Source organism: Nuphar pumila, chromosome 14, assembly GCF_984573655.1.
Source record: "Nuphar pumila chromosome 14, dmNupPumi1.hap1.1, whole genome shotgun sequence".
Classification (NCBI taxonomy): Eukaryota; Viridiplantae; Streptophyta; class Magnoliopsida; order Nymphaeales; family Nymphaeaceae; genus Nuphar; species Nuphar pumila.
Window position 1 is genome coordinate 28,452,019 of NC_143262.1, and position 21,983 is coordinate 28,474,001.

Below are 21,983 nucleotides of genomic sequence, written 5' to 3' on the forward strand. Positions count from 1 at the left end.
TTAAAATCATACCCAAACCCGATAAGAACTGCATGAGCCAGACCCAGACCATACCCAGTAAAACCATAATTTTTATCATTTTTACATTGAAAATTGCGAGTCTTAATCGGAACTCAGGTCAGGTCTGGTGTAAAATTCGACAAATTATACCCAGGTCCATGTATTAATCGGACCTTTGGGTTCGGACCTGGGTCTTCTTATTCATCACTAGGGATGTCAACAGGTTGAGTTTGCTTCGGACCCATGTGGTACCATACTTGGACCCGAATCAGGTTCAATCGGGTCATATCCAGACCCAATAAGAACTACATGAATGAACCGGACTCGGATCATACTCGCTAAAACTAATTTTTTTTTTTTATCATTTTTACATTGAAAAATTGTGGGTCTTAATCAAAACTCGGGTCGGGTCCGCATCTGGTATAAAATTTTACAAACTATACCCGGGTCATAATCAGGTTTTATTATTTATCACCATACCCGGACTCTATAGAGTTTGGCTCGGGTCAGGTCCGAGTAAACCCGACCAGTTGACACCCCACCTAAGCAGGGCAGGGGTCCGCCTCACACCAGCTTGCCTTAAAAAAAAAAAAAGTGATGCGTGAAACGATAAGTGAGCGTTTTTTTTGTGAAAAAGCTGATGTTTAAAAAAATGCTTTATGCTTTAATGTATGAAACATTTAGCATCTAAGAATAAGTGAATAATAAGATATAATAGAAGCATATAATAAATAACATAGAAAAGTGAAGAAACCATTAATTTTTATTTAAATGCATTTTCAAACTCTTTGCTTGAAAATATCCATCAAAATAAGTTATAATAAAAATAATTAAAAACCACATTTTCTGTCGTAAATTTACATTTTAATATTAATGAAAGTTTATAATTATATAATTTGGTAAAAATAAGAGCTTTTCGTAAAACTTCATAAGCACGAAAGAAATGTAGGGTTTAAAGCTCCAGTTTTTTTTTCTTTTTCTTTTTGAAGCCAGCTCACAGTTTTTTTCTGAAGAAGCTTCCAGTATATATATATATATATATATATTTAAGGGATGTGGTTATTAGTAATAATAATATAATAATATCGTAAGTGGAGGAAGAATAGATTTGGAATAAGTGGGTGGGCGGGGTTACGATCTGCCGATCGAGATCCAACGGCCGGGGATGCGTGCTTTGACCAAGATGGGGCGGACAGGTGGGACCCAGTGGACGGTTTTTGACTGAACGGGGGCGCTGACCGAGGGAGAGGGGGGAGAGCCAATGGTAAGAGCAGAGCATGGGGTAGCAGCGGCAGCACTTGTACCGAAGCACCGTCTCCGTCCCTCCCTTCGCTTCTGGTTGCTTCAGTGGAGGAGACGACGAATACAGAGAGGGGTGGGGGAGAAAAAGAAAATAATATTTTAATAGCGTAATTTGTTTTTTACGTGTTTCCGAAGAAGAAGAAGAAAGAAGAAAGAAGGGGAAGGCTTAAAGGGAGGCAATAGTCCCTCTGAGCTTTCTCTTCTCTAGAGAGAGAGAGAGAGAGGTTGGGGGTAATTTATTTCTTTGGGGTTGTATTTTATTATCGTTTTTTTTTCTGGGGGTTGAAAGGTAGGAGGGGAGGGGCCGATTGTGATTTTTTTTTCTTTTTTATTTCTTAAATCTTTTGGGCTGGTATTGGTTTGTGGGTTAGGGTTTCCTCAGGGTTGTGAGGGGAAAGGGGGATGGATGGTGAAAGGTTGGGGAGATTTAGGGTGTCTTGTTGTTGTTAGGGTTTGAGAAGTAGGGTCATTCTCTTTCTGGTGGGGTTTGGTTTGGTTTGTTTTGTGGATTTTGGTGGGATTTGGGAGAAGGGAGGGTGGAGGGAAGGGGTTTCCGTTTGGTTTTGAAGCTGGGGAGTTGAGGGGCTTCCAGGGTTTGGATTTTGCTGTGTTCGGTTTGCATGGATCTTGCTAGATTCTAGGTGTTTGGAGGATATTTGGAGGTATGGGAGTGATGGAGAGGAAGCCGCCCGTGGAGCTGGTTCTGCTGTTTCTGCTTGTGATTTCTGGTCCATTCGTGAGGGTTTACGCAAACGTAGAAGGTATGTGATCTTCTTCATTGGGTTACGGTAATTTGGTTTTGCTTCGTTCTTGGATTTTGATTATTGGGTGCTCTCTATCTTTTGTCATTCTTCTTTTGATATTGGTACTGTTACTTTCCCCTTGTTTCTTTGTTGGCCTATTGAGGTTCTTAGTTGAAAAGTGGGGCGAGAATTTGGTGGATTTGATTCTTGGCCACTTTTGGCAATAAGAATTTGTTGGATTTCGTTCTTGGTCACATTTGGTAGTGAGTCTTTGGTGGATTTCATTCTTGGTCACATTTGGTAATGACATTTTGGTGGATTTGATTCTTGGTCACATTTGGTAATGGCACTTTGGTGGATTTGATTCTTGGTCACATTTAGTAACTTTCTTTTCTTTTATTTATTTGTTTTGCATTCGTGGGTTGTTGGGTTTAAGATCTTACTCATGGGTTCTTGGTCACAGCTGATTTTGTCTAGTTATGGCTTTGCTATTTTAGATCTTACTCATGGATTCAGTAATCGGGGCCATTGATTATCCAAGTGGGGCTTTCTGAAATTGGAAATTGGGAGTTGTTTGGCGTGTCAAAGGATGAACCCTACAGATAACTGAGGAGTTAAAAGATGGTTATTTTGCGTCCTGGGAGATTGGTTTGCAGTCTCCTGATTGGGATTTTAGCAGTGATGGCGATGAACTTGCGAAGTATGAAATACATAGGATGAATTCTTATTCTGTGATGGTGGATGGTGGTTAGGGATGGCAGTGGACCGGGGCAGGGGACAAGGTGTCCCCCTGTCTCAAAATCCGAACCTCCATCCCCGGTCCAAACGGGGGCAGCATTTCTCCTCGCTCTATAATCATCCCTTGAAGGATTGGGAACAGGGCGGGGTGGGGAGAAAGCGTAAGGCCATCCCCGCATGGGGATAGATTTTAACCTTCATCCCCGCTTCCATCCCCGTTTCATGCCCTTCATCCCCAGTCCAAACGGGGCAGGGGCCCGTTGTCCCCCAGTCCACTGCCATCCCTAATGGTGGTTTCTGTCATGTAAAGAAAAAACTAATGGAGCATGAATGTAAAGCATTATTATCTTGATAATATGCAGATTATGTCCAGAGATGAACCGGTGAAGAAATGGTTTTACTCACCTAGTGTACTTCTATCTTTTCAGATATAAGGAGAGAGAAATAAGGTTGTGAAATTCTTCTGTTCTGGCTTCTAGCATCATTTAAAACCGTGGATCGATGCTGACCAACGTACTAAGTGGTGCATTTTTCTTATGGATGTGTCTCCTTAAATAAGCAGGCTCACTCTTCAAAGGGGCTCATTGTCTTTTCATGAACCCTTTTATTTTCCCAGATGTTAAACAAAATTTACATTTTGTGGCGTGAATGTGCTGCTTGTGAAACTGCAGTAACCTATATTAATTCAGTTTTCTTTAGCTTTCTGCTGACTGCCTTCCAAGAAAACATTGGTATTGTTTATCAGTTGGTCCTAGAAAGCAGGTGCAATGATTCTTGGGACAGTGTCTTAAAGTCTCAATTTTCCAATTCTTGTGCACCTATTGCATCTGTCAAGCTTCTTTTAAGTATACAAGGAGGGATAAGTGCCTGAGTCTATGCATCTTGAACCATTTTGAACTGACCATTAGAGGAACTTTTCATGCTTTAGAAATGCTGAATTTCATGTAGAGCGCCTTGAAATGTGAAAAGCCTGTGGCTCTTAGCCCAGTCTTATAGTATTTTTGTTGGCATATTGCTGTTAGCATCTCAAAATCAAGGTTGTTATTCCAAATGTGCTGTAAAACTAAGATTGGTATTTCAAATACTATATAAGAATCTTTACAGATCAGAGAATTTTGCTACTAAGAATCTTTACATATAGGAGAATTTTTCTATCTGTTAGAAATCAGATCTGCTTTATTTTTTATTTTTATCTTAGTGATGAGAGGTGCGAGAATGCACACATCCAGTGCTTTCTAAGATAACTGGGAACTAGTGGATGTGTTGGGTAGGATTTTCTTGGTTGAATAACAAGAGTCCTCCTTGCATAAGTAAAATGGACCAATTCCTGGTATCCAAAGAGTTAAGGAGTCAAGGACCTGATGAGGTGGATGGACCCCCAAAGTATATAAAATTATGGCTTTATTAGGTTTCTGTGGAGTTAGTGGCTGCACATTGGCAAAACCTTCTGGATTAAGCTATGGTCGCTTAGAATTCCAGGTTTTAAAGATGGCCAGTAGTGTCAACCCCAAGAAGGGAGGCTGACAACTCTTAAGATTGTGCCAAAACTGAATCAGCTTCGAAGAGAAATTTCTTTATGGGCTAAAGAACATGGAGCAACCAACCAAGCAAACTGAAAAGTGAGAATCTGATTTGATCTCCTTGGAGCAAGATTGATTGGTCACGACCAACCAATCTCATTGAATCTTTGAGCTATTAAGTACTGATGAACCAATAAAGAAAATCATTTTGGGTCTTGCACATGAATCCTTCTCCTCCAATCATTTCTATCCAATGCCATGTCCTTAGTGAGGTTCAAAGCATTCATATCCTTTCCTATCATCTCCATCCAAGTCTTCCTAGGCCTACTCCGACCTCTTTTAACTAATATATTTTCCCATTTATCCATCCTTCTAACTGGAGCATCATTAGGCCTTCGCCGAATATGTCCAAACTACCGTAAACGATTCTCTCTCATCTTATTTTCAATGGGTGCTACGCCTACCTTTTTACGTATCTCCTCGTTCTGAATCTTATCTTTTATTGTATTTCCACACATCCATCTAAGCATACACATCTCAGCTACACTCATTTTTTGAATATGATGTCTCTTGACAGCCCAACATTCCGTACCATATAGTAAAGCGGGCCTAATAGTCGTCCTATAAAACTTTCCCTACAACCACAATGGCATTCTACGATCGCACAACACTCCAGTTGCACTTTTCCATTTCATCCACCCAACCTTTATCCTATGATTTACATCTTCATTAATTTCTCCATACTTTTGAATGATAGATCTCAAATATTTGAAACAATCATCCACCGGTATTTCTTGCTCACCAAGCTTCACTACACTCTCATCACTACTTCGTTGCTTACTAAACCAACATTTCATATATTCTGTCTTACTCTTACTCAACTTAAAACCTCTTGCTTCCAATGTCTGTCTCCATAATTCTAACTTAGCATTAACCCCCGCTCTAGACTCATCAATCAAAACAATATCATCAACACATTTTCTTGAATTGATCTCGTAAGCTCATCCATCACTATAACAAATAGGAAAGGGCTTAAAGCAGATCCTTGATGTAACCCAACCGTTATAGGAAAATTGGTTGTTACCCCTCTACAAGTGCGGACATTGGTTACTACTCCTTCATACATATCCTTAATTATACTAATGTACTTGAGAGAAACACCTTTCTTCATCATTGTCCACTAGAGAACGTCCCTAGGTACTCTATCGTATGCCTTCTCCAAATCAATAAAAACCATATGCAAATCTTTGTTCCTCTCTCTATTTCTCTCAATAAGTTGTCTAAGAAGATGTATAGCTTCCATAGTTGTTCTTCTAGGCATAAAACCAAATTGATTCTCCGATATCATGACAACCTTTTGTTCCTCTCTCAAAGTTTCATATTATGACTCATGAGTTTTATACCACGACACATTTTCTTGAATTGATCTCGTAAGCTCATCCATCACTATAGCAAATAGGAAAGGGCTTAAAGTAGATCCTTGATATAACCCAACCGTTATAGGAAAATTGGTTGTCACCCCTCCACAAGTGCGGACATTGGTTACTACTCCTTCATACATATCCTTAATTATACTAATGTACTTGAGAGAAACACCTTTCTTCATCATTGTCCACCAGAGAACGTCCCTAGGTACTCTATCGTATGCCTTCTCCAAATCAATAAAAACCATATGCAAATCTTTGTTCCTCTCTCTATTTCTCTCAATAAGTTGTCTAAGAAGATGTATAGCTTCCATAGTTGATCTTCCAGGCATAAAACCAAATTGATTCTCTGATATCATGACAACCTTCTTCAACCTAGACTCAATCACCCTCTCTCAAAGTTTCATAGTATGCCTCATGAGTTTTATACCACGATAGTTTGTGCAATCTTGTATATCACCCTTATTCTTATATAGAGGCACCAAAGTACTTTTTCTCCACTCATTAGGCATCTTATTTGTCCGCCAAATCTTGTTAAAAAGATTTGTCAACCATTCTAAACCTTTCTCTCCCAAGCATTTTCAAGCCTCGATAGGTATACGATCTGGGCCAACTGCCCTTCTTGATTTCATTTTCTTCAAAGCCTTTGCAATTTCTTTCTTTTGAATCTTGCGTATGAAGTCACGATTCATCTCATGAAAATGAATGGACAAGTCTCCAAGATCCTGAGCATGACTTCCATTAAATAGCTTATCAAAATAATCTTTCCATTAAATAGCTTATCAAAAACCATAATTTAAAATATAAAAATTACATGTATAGGAAAAAGTAAAAAAAAAACACAAAGATCAAGTGATTAACATACCTTGCTTAGGTCTCTTGCTAAAGAAACGATCAATCCGGCCTTGAGGAACTCATGGTCGCTCTTGTATATCTGCAATTCTACTAGCGCTGTTGGATTGATTTGTATTCTCTTCAACTTTATTTGTACGTATGATTATTGGAGGTAATGGAGCTCTTGGTTGTATATCTTTGGGTTTGGATTTGGAAATAGTGCTTGATTGTTGTGCACTATCATCCAAATCTCTCCAACGCATGTCCTCTAACCTCAACGTGTTTTCTTCTACAATAGAAAGTTCTGGATTAATATCCCATTTTCGACTAGGTCCTTCTTTGTAGCTATTATTGCACATTTTTATAACAAGAATATAAAATATGAATGCTAATAAACAATCAATGATAGAAAAAGATAAAAAAATACCAAAACAAAAGTACAACACAATTTAATTATACTTGTCAATCAATCCAAGATGGGAATGAATATACACGAAGTTATCAACACGATCTTCATTAAGTCTATTTCTTTTAACATTGTGAATATAATTCTTGGTGCTCCATACTCTTTCTGCAGAAGATGTGCTAATAGGTTGAGATAAAACCTTAATGGCTAATGCTCTCAACTCAGGTATATCATCACAATAAAAACGCCACCAATTAAGCACCGACATTGTAGGATTCAATGCATCTATTATTGCTGCATTTCGGCTAAATCTTTCACTTCTTGATGCAAAAGCCACAAGTTGTGACCTATATAGTGTAGATAGCTCTTCATTTCCAGCACATATAACGTTAAGCGAGAGCATTGCACCGTCTAAGATATCATTATCCTTTTCTGCAAAAAAAATGTTTAATAACTATAACAAGAAAATGCAAATAAAATAATAAAATAATAAAATAATTAAATCATTAAAGTTTAAACTTTATTAAATAAATAAAATAAAATTTTTACCAGGAGAAACTCGTTTGTCCCCTCCTGCTGCTGAGATCTTGAGATACTATGACTCGTAATATTTTGGAGTAAGCATGTGGGCTAGATTATGGAGATGCACATTCATTCTATCCCATCTATTTGAGACTATCTTATGAATATTTTCATACAAACCTGGTTGTCCTTTTAGATTGTCTTTGATTTCTCCCAAATATTGTCCGTGCCTTCGTACACTTTACCAATTATAGGGTCTTCTTGATCACAAAATTTAATGATCTTATATATGAGTTTTGTAATCAATAATGCTAAACGTACAAGCACCCAATATTCTTCATCAAGAACCGTTGTTTCTGTTGTAACAAATCTTTTTTTCATAGTTTCATCCGTGCATGATTGCTTCAAATCGCTCCATCTATCTGAAATTTCTGTGAGTCTCAAGCTCTCTCTCACATCAAGCAAGCGTTTCTAAGTAGTATAATGTGAAGCAAACCTTTTTTTTGCAATCTTTATTAACTCTAATTTTTCATTGCTTCTAAAGATTGCTAGTGTTTTTGAATGATTTGTGATATACTTCACGATTTCTTTACTTTGCAAATATGTTTCTCCCATTACTTATACGTTTGTTTTAATTCTTCACCTGCTATACTTATACGTTTGTTTTAATTCTTCACCTGCTAACTTGCAATTTGCTGCTTTATCTGTAATCACTTGCACTACATTAAAAGGCTCCACAAGTTTAAATCTCGTCTTAAAAAACTTGGCAATGTTTGCACCTGACTGTTGCACATTAGAAAAATCGCTTGCATATAAGAACATCGAGCCAAAATAGTTTGATGCAAGTATATTTATCAAGTGTTTGTTCTTGATATTTGTCCAACCATTTGAGACAATGGAAACTCCAAACTCCTTAAACTTTTCTCGAAATTCATTTAACTCTCTAGGAACACACTCGTTTTCACTGTCAAGCAACGTTGTTCGCGCTTTTTCATATGATGGGGGTTTATATCTGGGCACTTTACTAACTGCAGATATCATCTCTTCCCAATATAGTGATCGAAGCACATTGAAAGGTATGCCATTTGCACACAAAAATCTGATAATTTTGTGATCTACGTCATCTCTTTCTACCTTTTTAAAGGTATCACGAATATCAACTGTTTTTCGTCTTCCACTAAACGATGTAGTCATTACTAATAGGTGCTTTTGGTTTATCAATTCTTGATCTCCTCAACTCAAATGTACTTGATGAAACCTCCACTCGTCGAACTTGCCTCTTAATTTTCCTTGCCAATTCTGCATTTTTTGCAATTACAGGACAAAAGACAATCCCAACACTTTGTCTCTTTGGAGATCCCATGAGATGTGCAAAAACTCGAGTATATGACTCATGATAAATATTTTTGCAGTGCCTGCACATAAAAACCTGGGTTCCACCTTGCTTTCCTTGTCCACTCTTCTTTTGTTTCAATACATGACACCGTAGCACTGTTGTTTTATGCATGCTAGTGGTATATCATTTTGGTCATCTTCAGAATAGTAGTCATCCAAGTCATATTCTTCTTCATCTTCCTCATCAAAACAATTTTCATTTCTATCCTCAAACTGATATGGACAATCAGAAGACCTCTTGCCCTTTCTTGCATTGTCATTCCGAACAACAGTAGACGATTTTCATGCTCCAAGTTGTCCAAGGAATCATCATCGTCATCATAATTATCATGATCATAACTTGTGATGGTCATTAATGAAGCAAAGAACAGTTAAATATACTTGCATCATAAAAGTATAGGGAATCATTTTAGAACACTTTAATAAAGCTATTATTAATAGCAAATGATGGAGAGTGAAGAACGCAAATCATTGCTTATATACACAAATGTATGCACATTAATATATAGTATATAGTATGTAGTAGCAGAAAATATGTGCACAAATTCACAAAAAATGAATAAAAAATGAATTCTTTATCTAAGAGAGAGAGGATTGGACATGTAAAAGGCTGATAAGAGGTGAAACTATGTTATTAGTCAAAGGTAAAATCTATGAAGCTAAGCTAAATTATCAAACAAGAAACATATCCATTAGGATATTATAGATTACAAAAATCACACGTTAATTCCTGAACAAAAAACATATTAATAGACACAACATTGATCGTGAAAATATAACATGCATTAGTATGTTTTGCATTCTAAGGACAAGAGTCAAGACATATATTTCTCAACAAAATAATAAATAAAGACAAATAATGCAATTAGACAAAAAACATAATCTTCTTTTCAATAAAGAGGTTATGTGACCGGCTTGCTCGTAGCCTATTGGCCTGTTAAGGCTTTGAAACTGCTTCATGAAGTGGTACAATCTACATAACCCGAGACACAAACAAAAGACAAATAAAGAGGAATAAAAGCAATAGACATAACTCATTTGACCATAAATAAGAAATAACATGTTTATACATTCATAAGATGCATATGCTAGTCAACAAAGAAAAGAAAAAATATCATGTTCTCAATTTTCAAAAATTGTATACGAGAACACATGCTGAAAAAGGATAATTTACATGAATATGTTATCATTCCAAAAAGCCATAGATCAATGATATCCGTGAACCAAGAGCATATTAGGTTAAAAAACAAATACAAGAACACTCTGTCTCATTGTTTCTCTCTCAAACAATACAAAAATGAATAAAAAAAGGAGGCGACTTACCAAAATTGCTTTCCATGGTCTACACGAGCCTCCTCCCTCACACTCCCTCACCAAGAATGTGCCTGCCTGACTCATCTGGATCAGGTGGGCTCAATCCTACCTGACCGACTACTGCTGGCAGGCCAGCAGGGCCATTAGCGTGGTGGGAACGAGCTTCACTATCAGGGCTCTGAGGGGTGGAGAGGAAGGAGCTCACGATGAGCTCCACTAACAGGGCTGCAGGGGGGAAGAGTGGAGAGGAAGGAGCTCACGACGAGCTCTACTAGCAGGGCTGCAGGGGGAGGGGTAGAGAGGAAGGAGCTCACGACGAGTTCCACTAGCAGGGCTGCAGGGGGGAGTGGGAAAAAATCAGAGTCGTGGGCGAGATGGAGAGAAGAGATGAGATGGAGGCAAATGGATACGCGTACCTGAATATCCTCATCGTCTGTCGGTGGAGGTCGTCGGACGTCGGAAGTTCTGAAGGTCGCGGGTCGGTGGCCAAAATCCTGAGAGAGAGAGGGAGGAAGAGAGAGACTCGGAAGAGGCGTGAAAAACCCCCAAAGCTTCTTTTAAGTTTTGTTTTCACGAGTTTTTTAAAATTTCTATTTTGCCCTTAATAAAAAAACTCTTTCTTTTTTAAAAAAAGGGCAAAATAGTAATAAAGGTCACTCGTACCCCTTTAAAGGGGTACGCGTACCACATTAAAGGGGTATGCGGACCCCATTACAGGGGGTACACGTACCCCTTTAAAGGGGTATGCACTTCCTGATACTTAAGTGCACTTCCCCGTGCGTTTCGGAAGCGTCGCGTTTCGCGCTTCCGAAGCGCGTATCGGGGAAGCACACTTCCCCTCAAGCATAGGCGCTTTCAGTAACTCTGGTCCGGAGCCATGTCTAATCGGACCCATCATAAGAGAAACCATACCCAGACCCTATAAGAACTACATGAACCAGACCCAGGCCATGCCTGGTAAAATACTATTTTAATCATTTTTACATTGAAAAATTGTGAGTCTTAATCGAAACTCGGGTTAGGCCCGGGTCTGGTATAAATTTTCACAAACTATACTGTATCCATCTATTAATTGGACCTTCAGGTCTGGACCCAGGTCTTAATCAGGCCTTCTTATTTATCACCTTATCCGAACCCTATAGGGTTTGCTACAGGTCGGGTCCGGGTAAACCCAACCTGTTGGCAACCCCAAGTTATACACACAAAAACACTTATATAAAATTTAAAAGTTGTGTATTATTATTATATATAGTAAAACACACTTATATGTTAATTTTAATAATAATACATATAAGTTTTGTATTATAAATTATATATTCCTCATTTATTTTTAATAAATTAAATAAAAACTCTGACTTGCCCGTGTCACCAAGTTGCATTTGGCCTATCTAATACCGAGTCCCGAGAATGCCAACCATGTGCTCACCCTTCTAATAGCTTCCACTCTTTCATCTAATTCAATTACAGATGGTGCTGGGAAACATTAGAGTATCACTTCTGCACTACGGCCAAGCGTATAAGAGAGTTTTTTAAACCAGGCCAATTTGGATTTTGAATTTCCTTATAGACGAGTTCCCACATCCTTACAAACATTTAATAAAATGTTAGGTGCTTATCAAATTATTCCCTTATCAGATTTGTAAAGCCTACTGGATCAACATTAGGTGCTTCTTTCTCTAATGCTAAATAAACATTATATGAATGTGCAAGTGTCTATATGCATTAAATAATCTACCTTGTGAGACAGTACCCTCTTAGTTATCTCATTTCATGCCTAGCATGGGCTTGGAAGGTAGAGCAGAGTGTTGTTGTGCATAGGGGATGAAAGAAATAAGTAGTTAGTAATAACAAATTTACAAGCATGTCTCCAAAACCTCCAAAAGTACTCTACCCTCTGTCTATATGTATTTAAATTTTCTTGAAGGTTTCTTTCTCTGTGACACTATAAAACAGGGCTATACCCAGGGCAGTCCTGTATCACAAATACTTACCTTTTTGTTGTGTATTTGGTAATTTCATCTGGCCCACTTATGGTTGCCACGTTATCTTTATAATAACTGATTGACTTTGCAATATGCCTCTGTTATGAATAGGTGATGCTTTACATACTCTGCGATCAAATCTACAGGACCCAAACAATGTGCTGCAGAGCTGGGATCCAACACTTGTAAATCCATGTACATGGTTTCATGTTACATGCAACAATGACAATAGTGTCATAAGAGTGTAAGTGAACTTTTCATTTGATCTATTTGTTCTTTTAGTTTATAACATAGTTTATCCCTTCAGTGATTTCAATTATAGCCATTTGGTGGCTTAGGTTTGTGATAGCCTCTCTTAGAGGTGAAATTCAGTGTTAAATTTTAATGGTTCCAATTCCTATGGCAGTAAGTAACTTATGGAAAAACTTACCAATACTTCATTCATTGGATTGCAACTTTTCCTTGAACACAGCTGTGTTAACCATAATAGTTGTACAGGTCTCTGACTTAAAATGTTATATAGTCATTTATCACTTTGAGTTTCTTGCCTTGGTCGTCTAGTGAAGAGCCAGATTAACTTGCTTATTGTGATTATTGCAGTGATCTTGGAAATGCAGCATTATCCGGTCAGTTGGTCCCTCAGCTTGGCCAGCTGACCAATCTCCAATATTTGTAAGTAGTGTTGAGTGGGAACTGTTTTCATCTTTCACCAGTGAAATTTTTAGCTGCTATTAGTGCATTTTAAAATCATTCAGAGAATGCTTTATCTCATGTTCTTTAGAGTCTATGGTAGTGTTTGATGCCTCTAGGCGTTGCATGTTTTACATTGTTAAAAATCATATCTGCAATCCTCTCGTGGTTTTGTGCTTGTTATTTTGTCTGTTGTGTCCTGCATTATGCATGGTTATGCCCATTTACAAAAGTAAATATTATAGGCCTTGTTCTATAATGTTATAATGGGTCCTATGTAATTTTTTTCTGTGTATTTTCTGTGTCTCAAATAGTTCTACAGTTCAAGCTATTCATTTGAAATATCTATGTTACAGAGAGCTCTACAGTAACAATTTAAGTGGTCCGATACCTAGTGACCTTGGGAATCTTTCAAGCCTGGTCAGCTTGGATCTTTACTTGAACAAATTTATGGGACCCATTCCTATCTCCCTGGGCAAGCTTACAAAGCTAAGATTCCTGTAAGTAAAATTTTTCTTTGTGACATCTTTTGATTTTTGGAATTTCTATAAATTTCTGATTCTGCTATAAATTTTTTTCTAGATATATTTTACAAAGCCTATGGGCTAAAATTGGTTGTGCCTACAAAACCATCACTGTATCAGTGTTGTATATAGCATATCTATACAGATCTGAGAAGGGATCTATGGTGTTCTACTGTATCTTTGTGTGAGATACCATAAATTTTTTTAGTCCAGATTTAAGAAACATTGAAAAGACAATGCAAATAGAGAAAATTATAAAAGGATGAAAGTATATACTTTCGACCTTTTATCCCAGAAGAGAATAATAAGCTAAGGTTGCCAGACTAGGAAGCAGAAGCGGGAAACGATACAGGAAGTGGAAGCGGAAGTGAGAAGTGATGCTTTTTAAAATGTATAGGAAGCTGGAAACGAGGAATAAAAAAAGCAATATAAGAATTGAATGGGAATCAAAATGGAACAAAAATAAAAACTATAATAAAAGTGACTATTCTTAAATTTCATGATTTTTTAGTGTAAGAGTTAATTTTTTAACAAAATAAAAAATGATGATTGCCAATTTAGGGAAAGCACATAGAAGTGAGTAAGAAGCATGAGAGAAAATACATAAAAACATGAAAATAGAGTGAGAAAACATATAAGAAGTATATAATGAAGCTTGTGGAAATCATAAGAGAAATGTGGGAGAATCGAGATTCCCATCAAGTTTTGGAAGCGAGTTTCTGGGAAGCGGGCTTCCCACCTATCTAAGAATCTTCCGGTAAGTCTGGAATAAGCATAGGGAACCGAAAAAAGCTATAATAATAAACAAAATAATTTACATGGATAAAATTGCATTAATTGTTCTATGATATATACATAGTAATAAAGATAATGACCTATGATGATTGATGACAGAAAAATTCAATATGCCATTTTTTTTCTTTGTGCTAATGAAAAATTAGTTGGGGAGGACTTGGGTTGGATATTGATGATTTCTTCTGCCTCCTCACTCTTGTTTATCTAGTTTCTCAAGTTGAATGTACATAGTTAAAGGCATGGTTGCCAGTTGAGGAAGCGGGAGCGGGAAGCGATACGGGAAGCGGGAGCGGGAAGCGAGGCACTTTCAAAATTTTAGGAAGCGGGGAAGCGTGGGACCACTTAGGAGCGATTCGAGAAGTGTCTCGGAAGCGACCTAGGAAGCGAGGGGGAAGCGAAAAAAATAAAAAATAAAAACAAAAAATACAAAAAATTGAAAAAAACAGGGGGAAGCGAGGGGGAAGCGTGGGGGAAGCGAGGGGGAAGCGCGCTTCCCATTAAAGGGAAACGCGCCCCCCATTAAAGGGAAACACGTCCCCCATTAAAGGGGGACGCGCTTCCCAAAAAAGGGGGACGCTTCCCCCCACGCTTCGGAAGCGCGACGTTCCGCGCTTCCGAAGCGCGCTTCGGGGAAGCGCGCTTCCCGTTTTAGCTAGGCGCTTCCCGTAACCCTGGTTAAAGGTGCTCTACTATGCCAAAAAATCAATAAAATATGTTATAGAATAGTAAGTCTAAAGAAGTCAAAGATTCACTAAATTCTACTTCTATTTTTATAAGATTATATATGAAAACCTATGTCACATGGGTGCGGGTGCCGGGGTGCGGCACTTTCAAAAACCTTGGGTGTGGGGGTGCGGCAGGGCAAAAATGTAAAATATATATATATATATATATATGTATATAATTTTGAAGTTTTAACACTTAACATTTAACAATTAACATTGTCATAATATCATTCATCATGCATGCAATATATCAACCTAAATATCAATCAAATAAGTAAAGCAATTACATAAATCAACCTAAATATCAATCAAATTAGTAAAGCAGAAAAGAACTAAATTACATACCAAAGTATATCCTGATGAAATAATGGATCTTAATAAATTTCTTCTTCATCATCAAATGCATCATTAGAAGGAATACTGGGCTCAGCTAAATCAATGTTTGTTATGTTGAAATTATGCTCTCTCTGAAAGTCACACTCTTCTGGGTTTACATCCCAAAATTTGGATGTTCATTGTTTGCGTTATAAACCCAATTTGAAAATGTTAAATACAATACAAGTATATTTAAATGAAAAACTAAGAAATAATCAAATAACTAAGAGAGCAAATTAGTATCTGTATTCATTATTGGTTCGCGAAAGTAATCGAAGATTTGAATGAGCATATACTAAATCCTCTGCATGCTTGTTGGTGAGTTTGTTTCTCTTTCTGTTGGGGATTTGAGAATATGTGCTCCAATTTCTTTCACAACAAGATGAAATAGCAAGTTGCGATATCAATCTTAATGCAAGACGTTGGAGAAGAGGTGTTTCTGATCCAAATGTTGACCACCATGTGATAGGATCTATATTATCCTCTTCTCTCGCGAATAATGCTGGTCCATATAATCTCGAAGATGAAAATTTTTCAAACTCTTGTATGACTTGATGTAGAAGATATGCTTCTGGAAAAAGTCTCGTCATACACATATTTCTATGTCTTGATAGCTCTGGGTCTAAATTTGGAGGGACACAACCAATACCACCAACCCGCCACTTATTTGCATAATATTTTGGATTAAGAGAATGTACCATGCAATGCAAAGGAGTGTTGCTCTTATCCCATCTTCTGACTAAAATTGAATGAATATGATTAAAAAATTCTGAATCATCCAATGTAGGATTTTTTTCTTCATGCTTGAAAACTATAACTTGTATTTTTTCAATCATATTATCCCACATTTCATAAACTCTGTGAAGCATGAGCTCATCCTTATCAACTTCTCTTAACATTTCCCAAATAGGTTGCGTAAATTGAAGGAAATATACCACTTTGTCCCAAAACTCATCATCAAGAATGAATTTTTTAATTTCTTGAGCGTTGATATCAACATCAATGTCCAATTTTCATCGATCATCATGTTAATCAAAGCATTCTTCATTCTTTTAATCCTCTTCACCATCACAATGATGGACGCAAAGCGTGTTTCAGCGACCTTCAACAATTTTAGGTCAGAATGCCTATTAAATATAGCATTAGCACGATGGTGGTTAACAACAAAATTCCTAATGCTTTTGACATTTCTTTCTAAATCTTCGATCCATGAACATAAAATATATGCTTGTGAATTTTCTTCTTCTTTGGGGTTGCAGATGCTCTTTAGGGTCAGATTTAAGCTGTGTGCTACGTAGGGAGTCTAAAAAATATGGGGGTACTCACTCTTCAAACTCAACGCTGCGCTTTTATAAACTGGAGCATTGTCTGTAATGATTTGTACCACTTTCTGATCACCCACTTCTTTTATGACTTCTATAAACAACCCGTTTAAATACTCTGCATTTTTATATTCCCCAGATGCATCAACTTCTTTCAAGAATATTGGGCTATTAAGGGAACAAGCAATGAAATTGATCAGTGGATGCCTTTGAATATCTGTTCATCCATCAGACACTATAGAAACTCCATTTGCTCCCATGAATATTTTTTAATCTCCAGCAACCTCTCCACATTTGCCCTCTCTTCTGCAAGAAGTGTGGTTTGTATTTTTTCTAAACTTGGAGGCATATAGCTACTCAAATTACAATTTGCCAAGGATGTTACTAAATCCCTTTAATAAGGATTTCTAGCCGCATTAAATGGGAGTGAACTAGAATAAAAATACCTCTCAACTTTTCTATCAAATTGTTCTCTTCCATATGTATTGAATGCTTCTTGTATCGTTCCTCTACCTCCTACATTAACTTTTTTTTTCCAGCATTTTCTTGGTGGCTTGCAAATGACACACTATCTGCACAAGAATCAGCCATTGTCTTTTTCTTCTTATATTCTTCTTGTATTTTCTTGTATTGTCTTCGCATTGCCTCATCAACTTTTTTTCATCCTGAAATGCCATGTCCTGATATCTTCAACAAATGAGCCTTCACTCTTGTGTAAGACCCAACAAAATCTCTTTCGCAGAACTTGCATCGAAATCTCTTGTTTCCACTACCTCCTTCTCCAGTTTTGGCAAGTTTATCTACATGTACCCATAGTGGCCCTACATCATCACTCCCACTACAACTATCATCAAAACTAGCAGCAAAACTCACATGTTGGGATGAGGATGACGCAAGTCTTTTCTTTTTATCCGTCATTTTTATCCTGAAAAGACAAAAAAATACATTCAAAATTTCAAATCAATTATACAGACATTATCTTGATATAAATATATATATATATATATTTATATATAATAAAATCAGGAGCAATGAGGGAGGATCTGCCCCTCCCCTGCGAAAAACAGGGAGGGGGGGGGGCTCTCGGCCCAACAAGAGAGCGAGAGGGGGGGCTCGACACCTCCCCTGAAATCAAAGGGAGCAGGATGGGGGGCTCGGCCCCTCCCCTGCCGAAAACAGAGGGAGCAGGAGGGGCTCAGCCCCTCCCATACCGACCCAACAAGAGAGCGAGAGGGGGGGCTCGACCCCTCCCCTGCCGAAAATAGAGGTAGCGGGGGGGGGGGGGGGTTCAGCCCTTCCCCTGCCGACCCAACAAGAGAGCGAGAGGGTGTGTGTGTGTGTGTGGGGGGGGCTCCTCTGCCGAAATCAGAAGGAGAAGGGGGGGGGGGGCTCGGCCCCTCCCCTGCCGATCCAACAAGAGAGCGAGAGGGAGCAGGGGGCTCGACCCCTCCATTGCCAACGCAAGAAGAGAGCGAGAGGGAGCCAAAGGGTATGTACCTACGGCGAGGGAGAGGAGGAGCCTAGGAGGTGGCGTCGGGAGGAGAGAGCTCGAGCTGCGCTGGAGGGGAGAGATTAGGGCAATTTTTTTTTGCCCTAATCCTCCTTTTAATCGTTTTTTTTTAAAGTCCGAAACATGGGCGAAAATGACCCTGGGTGCGTTGACCGCACCAAGGGTCGTGTTGACCACACACGGTGTCGCACCCGCACGCACACCCGCGTTGTGTCGACGCGGGTGCGGCACCTGCTTTGCCGAGTCCCTGTGACTTAGATGAAAACAAGTTATATCATTTGGGATTTTTGCAATGTCTGTAACATCTTATGCTAAGACTAGTGGAATGCACTAATTTACTTTATGAAATCATAAGCTGACAATGTACCCAATGCAGCAAAAACGTAGACATGGAAGACCAACAAAATTTATTTAACGTACAACTATGATGACATTTTTTTACAAATTACAATAACTGTTTGTGATGATGAACATAACCCAAGATTCCAAACAATAAAAAAAAGGTGTAGAAAAGTTCAAATTGTCATCTTGGTTCCTGTCAGTCTCATGCACTTTATGGGATCATAGTTCAATTAGAAAGGGGATAAAACACACATGGAAATACCTAGGCATGCTAGGTGAATCCCAAATTGGTAGCCTTTATCAGGTATGGTGCAGGCTCGCGTAGACATGCTTTTGAGTGCACTTCTTATTGCAAAGTCATTTACTTATTAATTCACTTTTATCTGAAAGATAATTTTTAGTGTATTCCAACTTAAAAAAGGATTTTTTACTTTTTAAGCCTTATGGCAGAAAACACACGTTTTGCTGATCTACCATCTCTCATAATGGCCATATGGATCACCATAAGTAGTTTTCTGTTCTTAACTCTCTGATCTTGTCGATCTACCTTCTGAATTCCGGAATGAGGAAAGAAAGTGTTTTCACAACTGTGAGTCAAGCTTCTTCACGGCACTCAAAGGCCTGATGCCATTTATGAGAAAAATTGCAAAGGAAAAATATATTGGGGATATTAGAAATCTTTAGACAGTGAGTGCAATCCCATTTTTTCTTCAAAAAAAAAATCTTCAAAAGAATAAGGAGCAATCCCATTTTTTTGGTTGTGAGAATGGGGTGAAAACACCCCAACCCTAAATCCAACTAAAAGGGACAAGCTATGTCACATGGGTACGCCATCTGGGCTCCCACTACCCATGTCGACACGGCATGGTATGGGTGTCGGTACTGCTCATGTACCAGGGTATATGCTGTGAACTGGGTCTGGTCGAACCCAAGACTGACCCGACTCTGAAACAACAAATTGTGTTTTTATTTTTATTTTTTATGTTCAACCTTAATCGGCCAGTGGCTGAATAAGGAGGTTGAGGAGAAGGAGAGTAGGAAGAAGAGGAAGAGGAAGAAGAAGAAAAAGAGAGAGAGAGAGGTTGCCTACCTGCTGCTCCCTCTTCTTTTTTCTTCTTCGTCTTCTTTTTGCTCTTCCTCAGAGAGAGGGTTTCTGCGGCCCCCCCCCCCCGTCCCTTCCTCTTTTAGGATATGGGTTTGGATTTAATTTAATCCAAACCCCTATATATATCATAGTCACTGATTTCGATGATATTTTGAAATATCATGTGAAATTCTGATATTTTAATGTAGCCGATAATATCTGGAAAATATCGCTAAAATGAAAATATTGCAATATTATCACATTATTTTTTAATGTTTTAAATCTATTATTTTAAGTTCAATTAGTCTTTTTTTTTTCTTTTGTATTTTTAAAACTTTTAAAACTTGTTTCTTAATACTTTTGTAAGAAAAATAATAGAAAACCTATTATTTCTTACTATTATTTATATTTTTTCAATTGAGATTTTTCACTTTTTGAAAATATCTCCGAGAAAAACCCTTGCCATGAAATTACCTTGAATGATATAGGTGACTATGATATAGGGTAAGTGAAATATGTTTACCAACCAAATATGATTTTAGTGGTATGAACCAAGATTTTCATAGTTTTTTTTTACTTTTCTTTGAAAAATTCACCTATGTGATCTAGACACTTGGTTTTATAGAAGCACACTCTTGGATCATCCAATTACGATGTATAAGTAGGATCTTTTACGGGTTTTAAATCAATAACTTAGAATTTTCATAAATATTCAAGCATACAGTGCCGGTCCCAAGCCCGGATAAAGGAGGAGGGTTGCAGTAGGCCAGTGACAGCCAATATAAAAACTTAGTCATACCCTATGAATATGAACCAATAATATTGGGCTGCCAAGAGACATAATATTCAAAAAATGAGTGTAGCTGAGATGCGTATGCGTAGATGGATGTGTGGAAATATAATAAAAGATAAGATTCGGAACGAGGAGATACGTAAGAAGGTAGGCGTTGCACCCATTGAAAATAAGATGAGAGAGAATCGTTTACGGTGGTTTGGACATATTCAGCGAAGGCCTAATGATGCTCCAGTCAGAAGGATGGAGAAATGGGAAAATATATTAGTTAAAAGAGGTCGGGATAGGCCTAGGAAGGCATGGATGGAGATGATAGGAAAGGATATGAATGCTTTGAACCTCACCGTGGACATGGCATTGGATAAAAATGATTTGAGGAAAATGATTCATGTGGAAAACCCAGAATGATTTTCTTTTTTGGTTCATATTGTCGACCCCAATTGTTTTGGGATGAAGGCGTAGTTGTTGTTGTATTCAAGCATAAAAAATTGCATTTCTTGATCCGATAACGATGATCCAACAGTTGTTTGCTAGCAAATGAACCACGCCAAATGCATCTGCAGGGTTAGATTTGCAAAAAAACCTATGAAAGTCTCGATTCATACCAGCAAACCAATTGGTTGGTAAACATATTCCAGTTTTACCTATGATATATATATATATATATATATATATATATATATATATATATATATATTGTACTAATGAAGGTACGAAACTATTGAGTAGAAATCACCTTTTCATATTTTTTAATGTTTTTTGTAAAACCCTATGGATGTGATCTACAATGTTTGTTTAGTAAAAATGGATTTTGATCCGTGTGATTGTGGCATGTAAGCATGTTTTTCAAGGACTATTTAGCAAACAAACCATGTTGAACATATCTATGCCATTATATTGAGTCAATGACTCAATATAACTCGCACTTATTATTTTTATCTCAATAGTTCCATACATTCATTAGTATCAAATATAAACCCAAACCCATATATATATATATATATCATAGTCACAGATATTGTCGATATTTTGAAAATATCACATCATTTTTTTTGAAAGAAAATATATATTTAATCAATGGAGTTGTAACCAGCAGGTGTGATATGGTATCACCATCATTACAAACGTTAATACCGAAAAAACAGAATTATACAAGATTTAACCTATTACCAAAAACTTAATAACAAATCTGATTGTGGCCAACCCAGGAAATAGAATAATCCGGCCATTTTCTGCGAGCTCTATAAATAAGCTCCCAACGCAATAGATGAAGCAGATGATCCGGTCCCCTGCACTTATCCTGTAAGATTCAATTGTTGCGCTCCTGCCATACCAATGTCCATGCCGTCAAAAGTTCAAAACCCATACACGCCATAAGAAAATCCATTTCGTTCCTTTGGCATGGAGGTGGCTAGCTATGAGGATCTGTCTAGGGAAGGCAATGCTATCCCATTTGAATCCAAAGTCACCCCAAGCTTGTAGCAGCAAATATCTGGCGTACTCACACTCCCAAAACAAGTGATGGCTTGATTCTTCGTGATGGAGACATAAGGAGCATCTAATGCAAAGGATGAATCCTGATCTCTTAAGCCTGCAATCAGTTTTTATTTTCCCTTGCATGATAACCCATCCTGTTAATGAGC

At 37.8% G+C, this 21,983-nt stretch overlaps 1 protein-coding gene across 1 annotated transcript in view; it reads left to right on the forward strand.

The window, feature by feature from the left end:
* Positions 1–1,240: 1,240 nt before the first annotated feature.
* Positions 1,241–21,983, forward strand: part of LOC149816693 (LRR receptor kinase BAK1-like) — a 29,863-nt gene continuing 9,120 nt past the window's right edge. Inside the window, exons 1-4 of the mRNA XM_089987890.1 lie at positions 1,241–2,063; positions 12,292–12,424; positions 12,781–12,852; positions 13,227–13,370. Of these exons, the coding sequence (XP_089844016.1) occupies positions 1,967–2,063; positions 12,292–12,424; positions 12,781–12,852; positions 13,227–13,370 (446 nt within the window). The 5' untranslated portion in view covers positions 1,241–1,966. The remainder of the gene's footprint in view (positions 2,064–12,291; positions 12,425–12,780; positions 12,853–13,226; positions 13,371–21,983) is intronic.